The sequence below is a fragment of the Pholis gunnellus genome (assembly GCF_910591455.1).
Source record: "Pholis gunnellus genome assembly, chromosome: 5".
Classification (NCBI taxonomy): Eukaryota; Metazoa; Chordata; class Actinopteri; order Perciformes; family Pholidae; genus Pholis; species Pholis gunnellus.
Window position 1 is genome coordinate 13049901 of NC_136531.1, and position 18365 is coordinate 13068265.

The 18365-nt window shown below is 41.8% G+C and overlaps 1 protein-coding gene across 1 annotated transcript; it reads right to left on the reverse strand.

Annotated features, from left to right (window-relative positions):
- Window positions 1-1761: 1761 nt before the first annotated feature.
- LOC306695477 (insulin-like growth factor-binding protein 4) lies at window positions 1762-16539 on the reverse strand. The gene is made up of 4 exons (XM_079158731.1): window positions 15651-16539; window positions 8046-8209; window positions 6795-6920; window positions 1762-5259 (listed from the first exon to the last, which is right to left on the reverse strand). Exons 1-4 carry the CDS (start codon window positions 16006-16008, stop codon window positions 5122-5124), a joined length of 786 nt encoding a protein of 261 aa, XP_079014857.1. The 5' UTR covers window positions 16009-16539; the 3' UTR covers window positions 1762-5121.
- Between the last annotated feature and the right edge of the window lie 1826 nt (window positions 16540-18365).

Below are 18365 nucleotides of genomic sequence, written 5' to 3' on the forward strand. Positions count from 1 at the left end.
TATAATGTTTAAAAAAAAGAATGATTCATTATGTCACCATACCGTCAATTGTGTTACGGAGGCTTCACAGGCCACTAAGCTTTTGAGAAGGTTGCCCTATTCACTGCTCCATTGTTATTAGAACTGAAATACTTTGCATTCTTGTTCACATTGTTTGAGAGCCGCCCAGGTCAATAGTTGTAATAGTGTGTTCACTAAAGATAACAATCCAAAGCCTGTAGGATTTAGCCTACATCTCTGTCCATTCAACCTGAATAGTACTTGTTTTGGATTTGTCAAATGATTGTGTTCATTGTGTCCCCGTTTCTGTCTGTTTGCACTGCACACTTGAGAGATTATTTTATTTCTGCTTGACCTGCATCTTGTATAATATGCATGCAGACAATGTTGTGGTCCAATCTGCAGGTGTGGTGCTTCATGTTTTTTTCCTCTTCCAGGCAATGGCCAGAAACCTGCACGGATGGGACGGGAGCAGATTCCACACAAGGCGTGGGCAGGAGGACCTTGTATAGGGTCGGACACCTGTTGTTGTGGAGTCCATCTGGAGGTAGGGTGGAGGTCACATGCCTCCTGTAAGCTACTGTGCAGGTTTAACACACACACTCACACAGGGCCTCCCAGGCACAGCTGTGGGATTGTGGATGCCCAGAGGCAGCAGGGCCTGTGACATTTTTAATCAATCAAAGGAAAACACGTAAAGCTGTTCATGTAATGCAGCTTCAGACCCAGTTCATAAGCCTTTAGAGCTCCCCAAAATAGACTCAGGCAGTGGAACTAAGCAGACTTGAAAGTTTACTCTGGTGGTGGATGATGGAGGTATTTTTAGAAGCTGTTGCAGTCAGATTATTATGATGTATCATTCCAGAGGTGTTCTTTTGACAAATGCCTTACGTTTTATCATTAACCTGTCTTTCAAAGCAGCATTCACCATATGTTCAAGGAAACATAAGGGACATTTTCTTTCTGACTTGGTTGGTTTCATAATTTCCTAAAAGTCAACCATAATGTTAAATATTCTGCCTCTGGCCTGATGCAACAATTTAACATTTTGACTTTTTGTTGAAAGAAACACATAGACTGATAAGCTCTGCTCTGGTTGTAAATTCTGATGTGAAGTATCTCCTGCAACACAGCTCATTACGTAATGAAGCACATGCAACCTTTTATCCCCAAATGTGTTTACTGTTAGATTTTGGCACAGCATCTATTGATGCTTTGGTTGCTTTTTCCTGCCTAACAAATCACATGTAAGCATTTAGAAATAGTCACATACCATTGATACTTGATGAGAACATTTTACTGCCAAAAAGTAAAGCCTATCAAATACTTAACACTGAGCTTTGCCGAGTATTAAATTGGTATCAGTAATAACAATGCAAACACATCACAAATATGTTGCATTAAATAAATAAGACTCAAATTCTTAAAAAAGCCTTTAAAACAATTATAAAACTATAATAAACTACTGAGTCATATTGGATGTGCAACCTTATATTACGGCTAGTAAATACATTTTTGATAGAATAGCCACCAATGACTAGTTCATCTTGATATAATAGTACATTCTTAATGTTTGTTTACTTTTTATATTTTGTCTATGTGATACAAGCTACTAGAAAACATAGCTGCATGACGTTTTGTACTTCCTGTGACTTACTGGTACCAATATATCTGTGATCAGCTAAAATCGTCCAATACTACTGATATTACTACTGCTACTAATAATAACAGCAACACAATTGTAGTTTCTAAAGTGTTTTAATTGATTTATTACAATGTGTACAATTTCATCATGGAAACATTTACAATGTAACTGATCATCTCATTGGTTGAAACTCTATATGTCAGTTCTTTCCTCACACATGGTGTTTTATTACAGTGGTCCTGTTCTGGACAAGATACACAAGACCTATATTTCCAACCCTGGTCCATTTTGTATGCATGCAAACATTAATTCATATCTTCTGAACGTTAATAGATAATATCAAAGGCAAACAGGGACAGTCTATTCTGTTAGAGATCAAGCAACGTACTATAGTTTATGTAAATACACAGTTTATGTAGTTAGAAGGCCTTTACAATGTCAAAGCCGAAAACCATTTGCCATTTACTCTCAAATATTACCATTAATAGAGAAATGCGTTTAGTAACAGTTTATTAGTTGATGGTAATGAATAGAAGGAGTTTGTGCATGCAGTTCACTGAATGAATATTGATGTCTCCAGATGCTTGTAATCTTTGGAACAAGTTTTATGATATTTGGTTTTTGACAATTTTAAGCTGTAGCAATGATTCTCCATCCATACCATCTCCTATCTATCTCTCTGTGTTTTGGTGAACTACCTTTGCATACATTTCTTTTTGTAGTGACAAGCAAAATTGGTCATCAGGTGGCAATACATTGTTTCCAGCAAACTGACCACTGGCTTCAGTGGTATGATTACGTTTCTTGTATGTAGTTTTGTTTCCTTAGATCATTTCTATTAGTTTAGTTTGTAATGAATAAACATATAGGATGTGAATATATTGCAAATTAATTGTAATTCTCTTTAAGTTATTTCTTCCCAATTTCTTAAGTGAGTTTTGAAGCAAAATGATAGAAGACAAAGTGCACTAAAAACACACCATTCAAGTTCTTAAGTTTAAAAATAGTAGAAAGATTGTTTTACAAAATGTCACCTTCATGAAGCTTCAGGATGCACTGAAGATACATTAAAGAAATCCTCAGTCTAATGTTAATTTTGGGATTGGGATTGCCCATACACTATCTAACTGTCCCCACTTTGCTGTGTTGAGATTACTGGGTGAGAGCAACTACATTTCGCAGCTGAAGGTTTTATGTTTTTCTCCCTCGCACGATAACCGAATGAGAATAGCACCAAAATTAGAGGAGTTTACTTTTCTCACTCACTACTATTTATACATGCATATACTTCTGCACTTTAGGGGAAAAAAGTTGGACCGAATTTAATAAGGAAAAATGTGCAAAAATGCATTATAGTAATGATAACAGTAATAGTTTTCATGGCACTTTTGAATAACTGTGTGGAGCTGAATGGACCTCCCTTCAGAGTGTTGTGCTCTAATAGTTCTATTTGAAGCTCACCGGATGTAATATCAGTGTGTGGAGACAGAAAGAACCAAAACTGTGTGAGAGTAGCTGTCTCGTTATAATCTTTTTTTTTCTTCTTTTCAACATATCTGACATTACTACACTGTAATCTACACACCGATGATTTGTTAGGTTGACATTGATGCTGTTCTGCGTGGGACAGCAACACTAATACTGGCCGTCTATCCACACAAGATGAATTTGTGCTTGAGTCATTTATAACCAAAGTCTCCCATGGAACAGATAGAGCAGGCTGTCCAAACACCACCACTAGCTTAAACCTGCTGCTCTGCTCACAATGCTGTACAATCAAACTGCTATAAGAATATTGCCAGTCTTGCCTACAGTATCTAAAATATTTGATGAGTAGCTACGTCATTTGCACTGGTAAAACACTCCTTTAATTATTAGTGGGATGCCCTACAGACGATATGAAAGCTGAACACTGGTGTTGTCAAATTAAAAGAGGAAATTCTGGTTTCCACATAATCACTATGCTATCTTTACTGCTGCACCTCCTCCATTCAAAGCTTCACGTTAACTAGGAGTTGCTATGCTGTTAGGAGCTTAATCATTCAAAGTATGACACTCTACTTGTATATTTGAGACACATCACACCTGCAATTTACAACACTGGCCAATGAAACAATTAGCCAGTTGTAGCTGCAGTGATAGTGCAGCACCAAGGTGGGATGTTTCTTTCATATTTTAACAATAACATTCAAACACACACATTGAAAGCAGCCTTTTCCAATAGCTAGTGCAGATGCTCACACATTTAGGTGATCCTCGCACTTGCTGATGCTAATTGCTCCACTTCCTCAAAGTCCCAGTTTTCTGTTACAATCCTAAAAAATGCCCAACAAGTTATTTTTTTGTAGTTTGGCACAATCAGTATATAGCACCACCAAAGTTCTGCCAAGCAGTCTGTTTGGAGAACAATCCTGTATGTTGAAGCATATTCATCCAAACATGAAAGTCACACTGGCATTTTAGCACCAGCTGGAGAAATGAGATTATCCTATCAGCAGTGTGCAGAGTTTCTAGCCCCGCTATGCTGCAAGTCCCTCTGGAGCTCGATGCTAGAGAGAGCTCTTCGGCAAAGAGAGGAAGCAGAGTTAACCACCGGGAGATGAAGCACATCCATCCATTCTGGCCTTTCAGAGATACAGTTGTTCAAACTAAATCCCTTTTCACTTTGGTCTTGATGTTGTGAAAAGCTATGGCTTATCATTTGGTTACTCATAGCAGGGGTTTGTTGCATTCCTTTGTTTCCCCTGTTTCTTTTTTCATTTTATCTGTTCTCATCCCATCTTTTATTGCTACTCTTGTGTCGTCGCTGAACTAGACTTTGTGTTTGCAAACACTTTTTGTGCTTTGTTTTGACCTTCTGACCAGATGGGTGGGATTTAAGACATATAGGGCAGTAGAATAAGAGCCATATGTTACAACCAATTCTGCAAATTGTGTGAAAAACTAGTACGCAATCCTTTAATTCATCTTTCTGGATTGTCCTAATGCAGTAATTCTAACTGGTCTAGTGCTCCAGAGAGATTAAAACAAATGTTAACAGACCCTGTTATAGTTTAGGTCTGATTATCTGGTATGTTGATGCATTTTCATACTTGTCAAGAAAACCCTATTGTTAGACTCAGGAAAACAACACATTTTGCTCTCTAACAACAGTCACAATTACAACTGTTATCTGTGGAAGGTTTTTTTCTGCCACCTGTAACTTTAAAGCACATGTGTCTTAAGACTTAACGGCCTTAAATTCACATAGTAGAAACAATACACAACAAGTGCTCAAAAGACTCACATACTCTCACACACAGAAACAAAATAGCAAAAGAACTTAAATCATTGGTTTCCTTTTTGTTGCACAGGCTCAAGTACCGTTGGCCTCAGGTGAAGCGAGGCTTTAGAGCAAAGTCCTTTCCTCGTATAGTTCTACTAATAAACGCCAGTAGAATTCAGCTGGTACTGCACCCTCACTGCCTCGCCACTCTTCAATCTCTCAGGGTAGCAGTCATTAACTGGTGGCAGTCCAGATCCCCTCGAAGCTCCAGTGGGCCTGGCAGCCTCATGCCCGTCTTCTGATCCACACACCAGCACTTTCCCCGCAGTCCGTCACGTGCGGGATGACACTGTGGCCAGAAAACATATATAAGACTCTAGTCACATATAACAGCTTCTTCAACTACAGGTTTCAAATATTAAAGTTGCTGTTATAAATGTTTTTGTATTAACAAAACAAAAGCTTTATGGCATTTTTTAAATCAGTATTTTGGTTTTACTGCTCACAACTAACGGTATGCTAACAATGTTGGCTACTAGCTGGTGAACACAGCACAGATGGGGACTTGGACTCAAGTTGATTTCAGTCGCACACACGGTGACTTGAGACTTGACTTGGTCTCTAGTTTAAAGACTTGAGACTTGACTTGGTCTCTACTGTAGCTCAAAGACTTGAGAAGTGACTTGGTCTCTAATGTTGCTCCGTCTCTGCTGGATGTCTAAATAGGCAATTACTGTGAACATGTTTGGTTAAGGTGATAATTTGTGTTTGTCTTGTGTTTACAGCTTGTTGTGCTGCCCTCGAGAATCAATGAATGCAGGTTTATATAAAACTGAGCACTAGGTAAGAGGTTACAGACTATTATCTTGAAGAGCAGTTGATGCTCTGTTGGCAAGGCCATATTCCGCTGAGATAACATCAGACTTCCAGCTTTTAAAGATGTTTTCAATGAGATGTTTTCAAATGACTGTATGTCTGATCCTCTTTATTTATATATATATATGTATATATATATATATACACAAATACGCACGCACACACATTTTAAAAATGTAATAAAAGGTTTATAGGGTTATTTTGGAGTACTTTACAGTGTCAAGAAGCACTTAATACCAGTTAACAATGTCAGAGCAACCCTGCCATGAAATGATTGCCAGTTGTCCCTCATGACCTGTGCTTTACTTCCCAATAGGGTTTATCACAGTGCAGTTTTAGTTAAACAGTAAACAGATGCTTGTGATTCTGAGCAGACAGAGATACTTAACAATGTTACACAATCAACATAACTCAGACTCTTGATGACTGGTGCCTTAGCAGAGCTTTCTTTCTATCTCTCACTCTGTGTCTGCTGCTTTGATTGCATACACAAGTCACAGCAGTCTTATCTGTGTTTTTGTGTTCTCTGATTCTCTCACCCTTATCTGCATAGTTGCCCAATCTTGCAAAGACAGATTGACAAAAAAAGTAACTGCATCCAAAAGCTAATTTCATCCATCACAGCAATAAAGTGATTATCGTTAACGGCTTACGGAAAACTCCTTCACACAGTTTAACGCTGTTTAACTCTTGTTCCTGGGCAAAAAGAAAAATCACTTTTCATGTGAGCTTAGAAAAATAAGGACATGGCATTACCACGACTGTCTGCTTGGAGACACTTTTGTGTTGATCTTGAAGTAGTAAATGAAAATGGTTCATCGGCTGCAAGGCCTGTTTTGTGTTTTTGCCCACAGATTGCTGGTTTGAAAGAAACTGAAGTATAAAGATAGGCATGTTTATTTTAATGGGCTTAATAATAGAGACTAACAGATCACAACTGCACATGGCCAAATAGTGGTCTACTCAGTAATTCAATTAAGCTCATAACGAGTGCTTGATTTCCCACACCTGTTTAGGGTGGAAATCTCCGTTCTTGTCACAGTTGGGTATGGGGATCGTGAAGAGATCATCATGCGTGCGGCTGTTTGACGCCAGTCTGTCCAGCGCTCTCTGTAGCTCAGCACGACATGGAGCCTGTAGGAGAAATCATTTTTAATTTGACATCAGCAGCGCTCCAGATGTAGATCTGTGGTGCAGAATGATTATCTCGGATTTTCAGAGGAAAGTTACGAGGTTTAGGTCAAAATCAAGTGAGTGAGTGTCTGCATCAGACATGGCCCTTTGTGGGGGTTCAGTGCGGTTCAGTGCACATCAAACATCGTCTTTAACGCAGACGCGGATGGGCGAAGAAAATTGAAAACTTTGAGGAGAATGTTGGTTTGTCTCAAGGAGCAACGAGTATGAAATATCTAAATGTTTCCTCTTCACGAATCTGCGTCAGTTCAAGTCTGTGCAACCGTTCTTGCAGAAAGTGTATATACAAAAGTATGTATGTATGTAAAAGTATTACTTTTTCAAATTCTTGTCTTTTTATTGATTTTAACCAAATTTCTGGACAGATATTACACATAGCACCTTTTAAAGTAGTACATTCAGAGCAGGCAAACTGGGGAAATACCAACTTAAATTTTGCGATCATGATTTTTTTTATTGAAATCAAAGTCTAAGTGCTTTAGTGAGGCGATAGCGAAACTCAAGATCACAGGATTTGATTTGACACAAAGACATTTTCTTACATTGTTCGGGCATGTAGATGTATTTGCAAATAGTGCTAAGAGTGAGCCTCGTTGAATTTACTAGCCAAGTATTGACTCCATGTGAGTGCATCATTCTGGCAGATTCTTTTAATCAATCGCCAACAGCATTCCCAGAAAGCCTTTAAAAACATAAAACATTCTATGTATGGGAGACGGTGGTATTACTGTGCATTCATGCTACACATTTCTGTAGCAAATGAATGTATTAAAATGTGGTACACCCAGCCTGTTACAGTTTAATGGGGATTTTAGGATCCTGGCCTTGCCATGTTGATGTCAATGTGCACCTGTACTTTATTTTGCAAGACTGCAATTAAATGTTATGGTCCGTAAATAACAAATTTGTACATTTACAACCTGACAGTTAAGCTTGTGGCTTTGTAATTAAAAGGCCTTAATGTAAAACACCTGCTGGGGCTGAGGCATGTGCTGCAGAGGGGATTGCTTGGGTTTGTTGTTTTCCGTGAAACTGATAAGATGTCAGAAGGTCGGTTTGTCTCACCAGCGCTGCCTTGGTCTCCTCCCTGGCGGTGTTGCTTCTCTGATTTGTGGATTTTGGAGGATGTCTCGCCAGGGTCTTCTGTATGCAACGCTTGTCCTGTGGACTGCACCGGATATTGCTGTTGTTTGGGTGGTCAGGAATGATCTCATCCTGCCTGTCCATTGCTGAAGGACAAGGAATAATACTTTAGTTCCTTAAATACAACAAGAAGGATACATCGAGCATTACATAAACAGTTAGTCAAATACATTTGCATTTAATATCTGAGCATAATTTAGGGCAGCATCCATTATTTTAATGATTGGCTTGGGTGTCAGAGCAGGAGCTGTTCTGCCTTTCCCCCTTGTCCTTCTACATAACATCCCATACAGCTGAGCATGTAGAGATGTAGGCTAAAAATGAGGCCAGATTAACCATCAAGGACACAGAGCCGTATCCCCGCTCTGGGGGGTAATCTGTATCTCGGCTCTTGCTCTGGTACTCAACTACCGCACCACAGCTATGCCACGAGCTCGGAGGCTATTTAAACGATAGCTGGAGTGCTGTGGTCCGGCAGGCAGCCAGCTGCTTCCTCAGGAAATGCCCCCCTCCCTTTTCATTCTCCACCCCTCCACAACAACCTCGGTCTGTGCCAGATGGAGGTTGTTAGAGGGTATTTGCACTGTCACGAGTGGGCACAACTGTGTGTGAGGTGGTTGGTGGCCTGAGGGGGCATAAGATGGGCAAAATGAAGGATAAAGGTTGTGCGCGCCTGTCTGTGTGCACATGCATGCAGCTTTTTACCTGTGGCTTGTAAAACTTGGCAGAGCTTTCTGCTCATAACCCATGGCATTATACAGATTGGCACCAGAGTCAAAGCGCTGCAGTTTTACCATTTTGAAGCTGTTCACGGTCTGAACCAGATGCGAGCTCTGGTTAATATCTAAGGTCACTGCCAGGCATTCAGTTAATTGCTGTTGGCAAAGAGACAATGAAGGTGGCTCAGTATGGCCTCCTCTATCTTGTGCAATGTGCAGCCTTTTCTCAGGTCTACAATACATGAAGGATACATACACACAATCCAAACCAGTAAGCGTTTCTTTGTAGTTCTAGTTTGTGAGTTGTTTTGTTGTTTTTTTACAACTTGGCGACAGGAGTTGCAAGGTGACCATGTTTCTCTGAACTTCATAGTCATCTTGCTTGGCTTGGTTTGTCTGGGGGAGAAGTGTCTCTTGGCTGTTTTTAATCTTTTTGCACAAAAGGCATGCTCATCAGCATTTTCGTTCCCCAAGAGCAAACAGGGTTTCAGCTGTTTCCTTTGTTCCACGTTGTTCGTTCGCCCCTTTTTGCTAGTTCACACTTTTCCGATACCACGCTCTTTCGTAGGGCGAGCCAAAGTGATTTAGAAGTGGGTCAGGGGTGGCATGTCCTGTTTGCTACCACTGCTGTTTTCTATGGAGGAAGTTGCAACTTCTCTGTGGTTTCAATTGAGCAGCTCTTGGCTTTTAAAAATATAATTGTTACGGTGCATTGTCATCCCTAGAGCTGATGCATTGTAGTGCATTGCCAGTCACATGTGCACAGCAAACATAAAGACAGATCACGAGTAAACATATAACCATTGTTGCTCAATCAAGTTCAGAGTTAAATATTTGTTGTCACGTATCAGCTGCCGCACTTGCAAATGTATTCATCACTCAGGCAACCAGCCGTGTGAGCATCATTCATTATGGGATAGAGAGAGCAGATGAACACATTTTCTGGCTCGGGAAACATCACTTTACAAGTTCTTTGCAAATACATAATTTAATCTACATTATTACAAGTCCATGCCAAATCTTCTGTTTATATAAAACAGTGACATGAGGAATTAAAGGGGTCGTCAGATTTCAAATTCCACTGTTTGTGGCTTTAAGGCTGAACTTGTAAACCTCAGAGACAAATATCCTGCTCAAATAAATATTTAGTTTTGCTCAGTAAGATTGGCAGAGTGCTTTCCTATAGTTTATACTTCCACTCGCTCAGATATGGGGTCTTAGTCAAACGAGTCTCCGCTATGTGAGACATTTGTACAAAAGCCTGAGATGCACCCATTTAAAAATAACAAATACCATTACAAAATAACATCTTCATTTGTGCTTTGGTTAAGATACACTAAGTATTGTTATAGGGTGCGTTACATTTAAGTTTGAAAACAGTAAGAGGAGCTGCTGAGTTACAGGGCATAGAGCCTGAAGTATCAGCTAATATATGCTTGTCACAGATACATCTGTAATGACATTTGTTATGGCGTAACAATAAATTGGAGAACGTATGTAAGAATACTGACAGGTATGCTTTCCAACTGTCAAATGTCCCACTCAGTATATATATTGGTCACAATTCTTTAAAAAACTCACGTAAAGGATTCCTATAAAAGAAAATTCTTGCTTTTTCTGACCTCTAGTGGTTTAGCGTCACAATTTGCCACAATGATGTAAGACTGTACTTCAAGGTGTGTCAGTACACGGTGACATCACTCTTGGGTTTGGTTACAGGTGCATATGGTTACAGGTATGGCTCTACAGAATGACATTTTTACAATCAAGGTTCAAATGTAATAAAAGTTACATTTGATGCAGCACGAGTGCCATAGCACTTTCTGACAAAACACGCTGAAAACATTTAACTTCAGAGGGCAGTAAAGCTACTTTAGTCTAAACCTTTGTTTATGTAACGGGTCAAAATAGAAAAGAAACAGAAAAGAAATTGTAGAGCAATGGTGAAATCAGTATTGCTGAGATCTTAAATTTAACTTTTAATCTTATATATGCTATTTGTCTTCTGCATGTAATCCATCCCAACTGTTTAGTGCAATGGAGAGCCACTGCTCACTGCCCAGGCGTCAACTCCATTACTGAGGTCTGTGCCTTAGCCAGGGTCATTTCTGTTCTGCCGCCTTATTCATTACAGACACGGGGATTAGCCTGGTTTTAACAAAATGCAAAACACAACTTGCCTAGTGTGGCTTAAAATGGGAATTTCACAGAAAAACATTGTGTTTCATGTTGTAACTCTCCTTGACACTAGTTAGAATATTATATACAATATTGAAACAAACTAATCTCCTGAAAAAGTATTACTCTTTGGGGATGCTACTCCAACAAGTTTTGTAAAACTTTGATAAGCATCTTTTCAAAAGTCACAGAGGCTTACTACCAAAAAACTGTTTTTTTTCTGTCAACACTGGATCCTAGTTTCCTGGCAAGATATTTCTTTGAATCAGTTAATCATTAGCGTTCGTGTCTAGTGCACTTTTGAGAACACTGTTAAAGACGACCAAAATGTGCTGTAAGATGGCCAATGGAAATTTTGGAAAAGTGTCATTTGTCAAAGGACAGATGTGAAATGAAGTTAAATCTATTTAAATCAACACTGAATCGCAAAGGCAACCTTTGTGTAAGTGAAACCTGCTGCTGCGGCCGTACTGTCTGATGCTGCTATTCATCTGATGATGAAACAGACGATGAAACATGTACGAGGTTGGATTAAAAGAGAGCAGAGCGGTCAGCAGTTTGCTGTTCTGTTTGATTAAATCTTCAACACAATCTTTTACATAGAAAATAGCTGTTTGCTGCTATATTAATGCTCTGAATATAGAGAATCATTAACAGCCCCTATCAAGAGAGCCACAAAATATGAACAAAGGAAAGAGCAGAAAGTCTTCCAGATGGATCATCATCAGAATAAATATTTTTTATCCTGACAGAAATCTTTTGGATCAAACATTTGCCTGCATGATGGAAAGAAATCACGTTTCGCAAACTGGAGTGCAGTTTGAGGTTTCCCCTACATTCACTGCCTCCTCTGAGAGTCCTGTTTTTCAATTTATATAAACACATGTCATCTGTGTCACTTATCCAACAATATAAACTAAACTGAGGTATTATAGTCATGTTAAACCTCAGTGACATAACTCCATAGGCAGTTTTATAGATTTATTTGCGAGCAGATCTGTGAGTAAATTCTGTCACAGCAAGGTGGGGTAATCTTGGCCATCCATCACTTGTTGATGCACTTATGCTAGTTCTACATGTGATGAATGCATGTAGGAATAGAGAGAAACCTGCAGCTGCAGTGAATTAGGTCAATCTATTTTGAGTTACATCATGAACTTAATTTTGACTGGATTGCTCTTGTTTTAATATATGCACAGAATCAGGGTTTTGGGTGGAAGTGCCAGGAGAGGAAATGATTAACACTGCAGTATTTCTACAGGCCAGTGAAGGGATGTTATACATGGAATATTTGTAACAGATACAATATTTAATCTTGATGAAAGTCATGGATTAACAGTAATGACCACTGCTCAGAAAATAGAATTGTCAATAAAATTCATCATTAATATAGATTTTGACTTGTAGATTACTGCATTGTTTTTATTGCCGAATTAATAGGTTCATGTCTAAAATCTCAGTTTATGAGGATTAACTGTCCTCCTTAGATTAGGCCTGTTTCGTGGCAATGTTGGGTTGTTGATGTATCTCTCAACCCCAACACTAGAAGGGGGCTAATCACAGTTAATCCGGCACGAGAGCCCCAGCTGTACAAACGTGCTGCACAACCCAAAGAAAGCAAATACACAACATTAAGTGACATCTGCTGAAAGAGGTTTGGGGAAAATCTTGATGTAGCACTCTGCAAATATGTCCACATCTTAAATACAACTCCCAAAACATACCGAGGAGTCCTCGCTCATGGGAGAGAGGAAAATCTAGGTTAGCATGCTGCTTTCATAACGACCTGTGTGCGTCACAGTAAACTGGGGCGTAGTTGGACAGAGTCTGGCTCCATCGACATCTTCATTCATGCAACTCCTTCGGTGCCTGTAGGTGTAGGACTTTTCATATCTGACATCTGTATCGGTTTGTAAATAATATCCGTTTCACTGCAAGAGGGAAGCATTTGCATACGACACCAAGGCAGACTCTGCAGGAATGCAGTAACAGATGCCAACACACGCATGATGATTAGTATTCAAAGCAGATTGAATGACAAGTATTGAGATAGAGAGGGTTTTCTAAGGATTGGATATTAAGATGCACTAAAGCCTGTCTCAGACCTTGTCATAAGATGCAGGGTATTATGTATTGTTGCTGTAGAAATTTGGTTCAAGGTTAGCCTTCAGGTTGATACATTTTTGAGAGAAAAACACAGTTTAGAACCAAAGAAAATGGACTAATGTCTCATAACTCTTGCCAGCCTGGTTTCATGAATTACCGTTACTTCGCTACTTCTTTCATTGGTAGTTAGCAGAAAGTCAGCCAAAAATATGTCAGCACAAATCTTTGTGATACAAGTGTTATGTTGCATTATGTTGATGCGGAGCTGTAACTATTCGCCTAAGTTCCCTTTAATGGGCTGCTGAGATCTGCCTCTATCCTAGGGTCCTTTTTATCATGAATTCTCTAGGATTTTCAAAACCCTCTTCTATTTTTATCTAGCATGTTCACTGTTGCTAGGAGTGGGGCAGTGTCAGACATGTATTTAGGAGATGCACCCCCTTGTTTAATAATGCATAAGTACGGTGAATGCGCCACAAAGGAAATCTCCTGCTTGTGACTGGAGCTCGCCTCTCCCCCACGCCTTTCTGATTGTCTCTCTGCTGCCATGGTTTACATAGAACATTCTTATACAGCGGTTCTGAGCTGCTGCCCAGAAGAATTGATTTACAGTGAGATTTATTGGGCAGCACCTTCCCCACTTTGTTATGACAGACTCCAGGGGTGAGAAGGAGTGTGGAGGTAAACAAAACTCAGCACTCAGATTACAGAACACCAAAAAACAAAACTTTCCAAGAATCTTCCGTCTACTGCCGTCCATCCCCTGAGAAGGGACCCGAGACTCCCCCCAGTGCACGATAACCCAATTCTGGGCCAGCGGATCGGACAACACACCATCAAAGAGCAGAAATATTGAATATTCTGAAAGATAAAGTGATATGGATGGACAGAGCCAGGCCAAGCTAAGACAGCCCTCCGTTTGTATCGTGCTGTGAAAAGCTTTCCTCTTTCTGATTCCATTTAGTCATGCTATGTGCCGGCCTAACCTATGCTGGCCCTGCACAGAGAGCAGAAGGCTCTCATTTCAGCTCTGGCAGCAAGAGTGCCGATGAGCTCATCCTCATGAAGGAGCTTGTCGTGGTGGGCGATGCGCTCGAAGGCTTGTTGGGGTGGGGGTGGGAAGGGGGGGGGCTCCAGGGGAAGCAGATGCTGCAATGAAGATGAGAGTCCTGGGAGTTTTATATTGGCTAAGTTTATCCAAATCTTTGGTGTTAGCCAACTGCCATCAATAGTAACTATCTGGGAGCCTGGGCTCAGTTAGTTGATAATCTGAAACAAATGCAAGAACCAACTTGTCTGCGACACACTATAACAATTGTCTCATATGGCATAATGGAAATCAACACCACTCCCTTTGTGGAGAGCAGAGGAAGACAAACAAGAAGTTAACGTCAAAGCAGTGAACTGGAACTGGATCTTCAGATAAGACATCCAGCATTAGACATCCCACTGTGTGAAAGTGGAAACAGACTTTGTTCTTTGCAAGAGGAATGCAGCAATAAAGAGGGGAACAAGAAGCCACACCAAAAGAGTGTGATAGAGACATCAGCAGTAGAAGAAGAGTAAGACATCTGCAGCAGCAGCAGCAGGAGGAATGGGGGCGTCCGTGAAAGAGCACCAAGTGAATTACTGAGAGCTCTAATAGCCCCAGGCTGGCCACACTCCATTACAGTCATTTCATACAGAAGCTTTTATTACCTCCTCCCATTACAAACACACACACACATATTCACTTCCCCACACACACTCAGACTCTCACGTTCCCAGTACCACCACAATGCATTTCAATTCACTGCCTGCACTACACGACTACCTGCAGGTTCTCGGTTTAACATTGGCCTGATGAGGTAATTGCACACCCAAGGGTTTCTGGGAAAGGACATTTTTAGTGTGGCTATTCCCTCTCACTAAAACAGGTAACTAACCTGCACGCTAAACAGTTATAAAGAGTGCAGACACATGCAGCAGACACATACAGTAGAATGAGTCCTCATGCACACGAGTATGCACACACGCCCACCTCAGCTATCACCACAGCGCTCTCCTCTCTGAAGCCTGCTCTGCGTCTTACATCAGGGCCCCTTTCACAGCGAGCGGCCGCAAGACAGCAGAGGGACTGTGTGCGCTCTCCCATCAGGCCATGCGTGAGGAGCTGGTGTGTGTCCACCCTCTGGTTCAGGGCTTAGCCGAGATTAGGGTAAACAAGCAGCACATTGTCACCCCCCCCCCCCCAGCCCTAACTCTGACCCTGCCTAAGGTAAGGCCCAGGGAGCGGAGACAGAAAAAATATTCTGGTCTGCTCGGGTCCACAGAGCAGGAGGAACACAGAGACGGCCAGTCCAGGTTTGGAGAGACCTGGTCAGCATACTATGAGAGCATCTTGACATACTAATCTGCAGATTCTAAATCCGGTGTAAATGCTTTGGTGCTGTGAGTTTAATTATAATTGACAATTACTAAAAGGAAAAAAAAAGTGCCCAGTGTAAAGAAGTTCACACACAGACTCTGACCCCTTCGCTCTCACCTGAGTTGTCCTCCACCTCTCTCTCATCAGTGCACACCCCCTGGCCGTGCATCAGTGAGTGCAGTGGCCTATCCACGCCACGTGGCGGGAAGCAGCGGAGGCCCGTGCCACAACGGGGCGAGTAGACGCCACAGTGAGCCCCTTTTGGCAGGGCGCAGGTGGGGCAGCAGCCACAGCCGGGCTCCCGCACGGTCTCCTCACAGCCATCCGGCAGACGACAGCTGGCTAACCTCTCCTCGGAGCACACCGGGCAACGGATGGCTTGGTCCGACAAGCACAGTGCCACCAGCGACAGGGTGCCAAATGCCCAAAGGCCCCAGCAGGACGGAGCTACTGCCACGCCACCTCCACGCACCATGACAGCCCCGGCACCTGCACGCAGTCCTTCGCCCGCGTATATGCTCCCCTTTGCTTCCCTCTCCTCTGAGTGTTGTGCAGCTTTTGATCACTTTCTACTTCAACAGCAGATGTTAGACCTGCAAGGGAGGTTTGAAGTTTGTCCAGGATAGTCTTTGATATTTTCAGCTGGTTAGTGTTTCAGTTGCAGAGATACAAAGCCTCTGCTGTATTGCCTCTCTGTTCCTCTGATTCAATTTCACAGCGCAGAAATTGGAGCCTGCTCTTGATCTGCTCGGCTGGCGAATGTAGTGGTGATAAGAACTAGTTTTTGTTATGTTGGAATGAACAGTTGCAGGAAGGATATCCACCACTGTGTTCAGGTGTGTCTTGCTCTCTCTTCGAGGTTTGAGTCCGGAGGCTCGCCCGCCCTCTAAATGAAACACCAAAAAATCTGGTCTACAAGTGTCCAAATGCAAAGCAGGTCATCAAAAGGCAGCGTTTTAAGTAACAGCTGCAGTTTCCTCCTCTTGCCGGTGTGCAGTGTAAAGGACTCGCTCCTGAGAATGGCTCAACACGAGTGGCTCTCCTTGGACTTTATACTGGTCCATGGACACGCCTCTTTCTCCAGTGAGAGAGGAGCTGAAAAGCACAGCAGAGAAAAGCCAAGCTAAAGCTCTCTCCCTCTGTCTTACTCTCTAGCTCGCTTAGACAGACACACAAGCTTATATACACACTCTCTCACTTGTCCTTTCTCAATCCTGAGTGCACGCAGGGAGACAAAACAGCTGAATTGCCCGCTCACTTGTTCACACACTGATTACACTACATCCTCTCTCTCCACCCTCTTATTATTGTTCTCGTCAGTCATACACGTCTGACTTATTTCATGTCACAATTACTCGGATATATTGATTTGATGAAACATTTGGTGTCCATAAAAAAGAACATATCGAGGTGTTGACCCCCGAATGCCCAACACACACACACACACACACACACACACTCACACTCACACACACACACACACACACACACACTCACACACACACGCGTGTGCCTCTGGGGTCGAAACATTGTTCAAATAACAAAGCAGCCTCATGCCTGCCCCCTCAACAAGATCTCAGTGTGTGTTTATGTGTGTTTGCATACGTGTGCGTCCAGTGTTCAGTCCAGTCTTTGCTGTTGACCCCCCTCATCATGTCCTCCCCCAAATCTCTCTCTCTCTCTCTCTCTCTTGCTACCAACTGGAATGGGCAGCTATAAAAGGCAAACGGACAGTCTAACCCCCCCCACCCCACCCCCATCCCCCCCTCCTTGCTGCCGCCCTACCCCCACCGGTCCTAAAAAAGCCTCCAACCAGTGAGATTGCAAGATAAGTTTTAACAACGCTGCAAACCGGGGCAGTTTATTATATATGTGTGTGTTTCCGATCATGAAAGAGTATGTAAATCAGTGTGTTACTTTGTTCTTGTTTGCCCGTGTGTGCAGATATGGCCCTGCACCCAGCTTTTAAGGTTTTGAATCATGGCTTTTATTGGTCGACGTCTCTTTTTTTTTTCCCTGTGTTCCTTTGCCTCCGTTTTGCCATGGAAACCCAGCATGTATTGTAATGCCTTTGTGAGTGTGCTTTCTTTCAGCTTTTTTCTTCCGTCTGGTAGCTGGTTGCCATAGGCGGGCCATGGGCCGCAGCCAAGCCTTACAAGGCCGTTCACCACTCAGGTGGGTGCTGCAGTGGGTGTTTGTTTGATACACTGCACCCAGATTCCTCATCTGTCCCTCGGTAAATCATCAGGAATTAGTCAAGCTCCTCGCTGTAATTCATCCACTTTCTGAATTGCAAGTCAAATATTTGAGAAGAAACACTACATCTGGTCAACATAAAGTAAATAGCTTGACAGAATGCAATGACAATGTACTAAAACAGTTGGTAGTTAGAGGAGCGGCTCTCTGGTCCTGGAGCTCATAAGAGAACCAGCAGTTTCATTATGTGTCATTTATGAGGTGTTTTACAGTGTGTGTGTGTGTGTGTGTGTGTGTGTGTGTGTGTGTGTGTGTGTGTGTGTGTGTGTGTGTGTGTGTGTGTGTGTGTGTGTGTGTGTGTGTTTCAAGGATTTATCACTGTCATTTTACAATACAACATTGCACAATGAAATGTAGTCTGGGGCATTCGGGGTGATTACTGAGAGCTTAGCCCTGCTGTTCTGTAGGTGTATGATGTGTGCCAATGAGCTGTATTTTATTGTGTGTCTGTAGTTTGTAAATTGTAAATTGCTGAAACAGACTAACAGAACTAAGATAGATGTGAATAAATCTGTGGGTGTTATTTTCGGGCTGTATTTGCCTGTATTAGATTAGCAAAGTACAGAGAGATGTTAC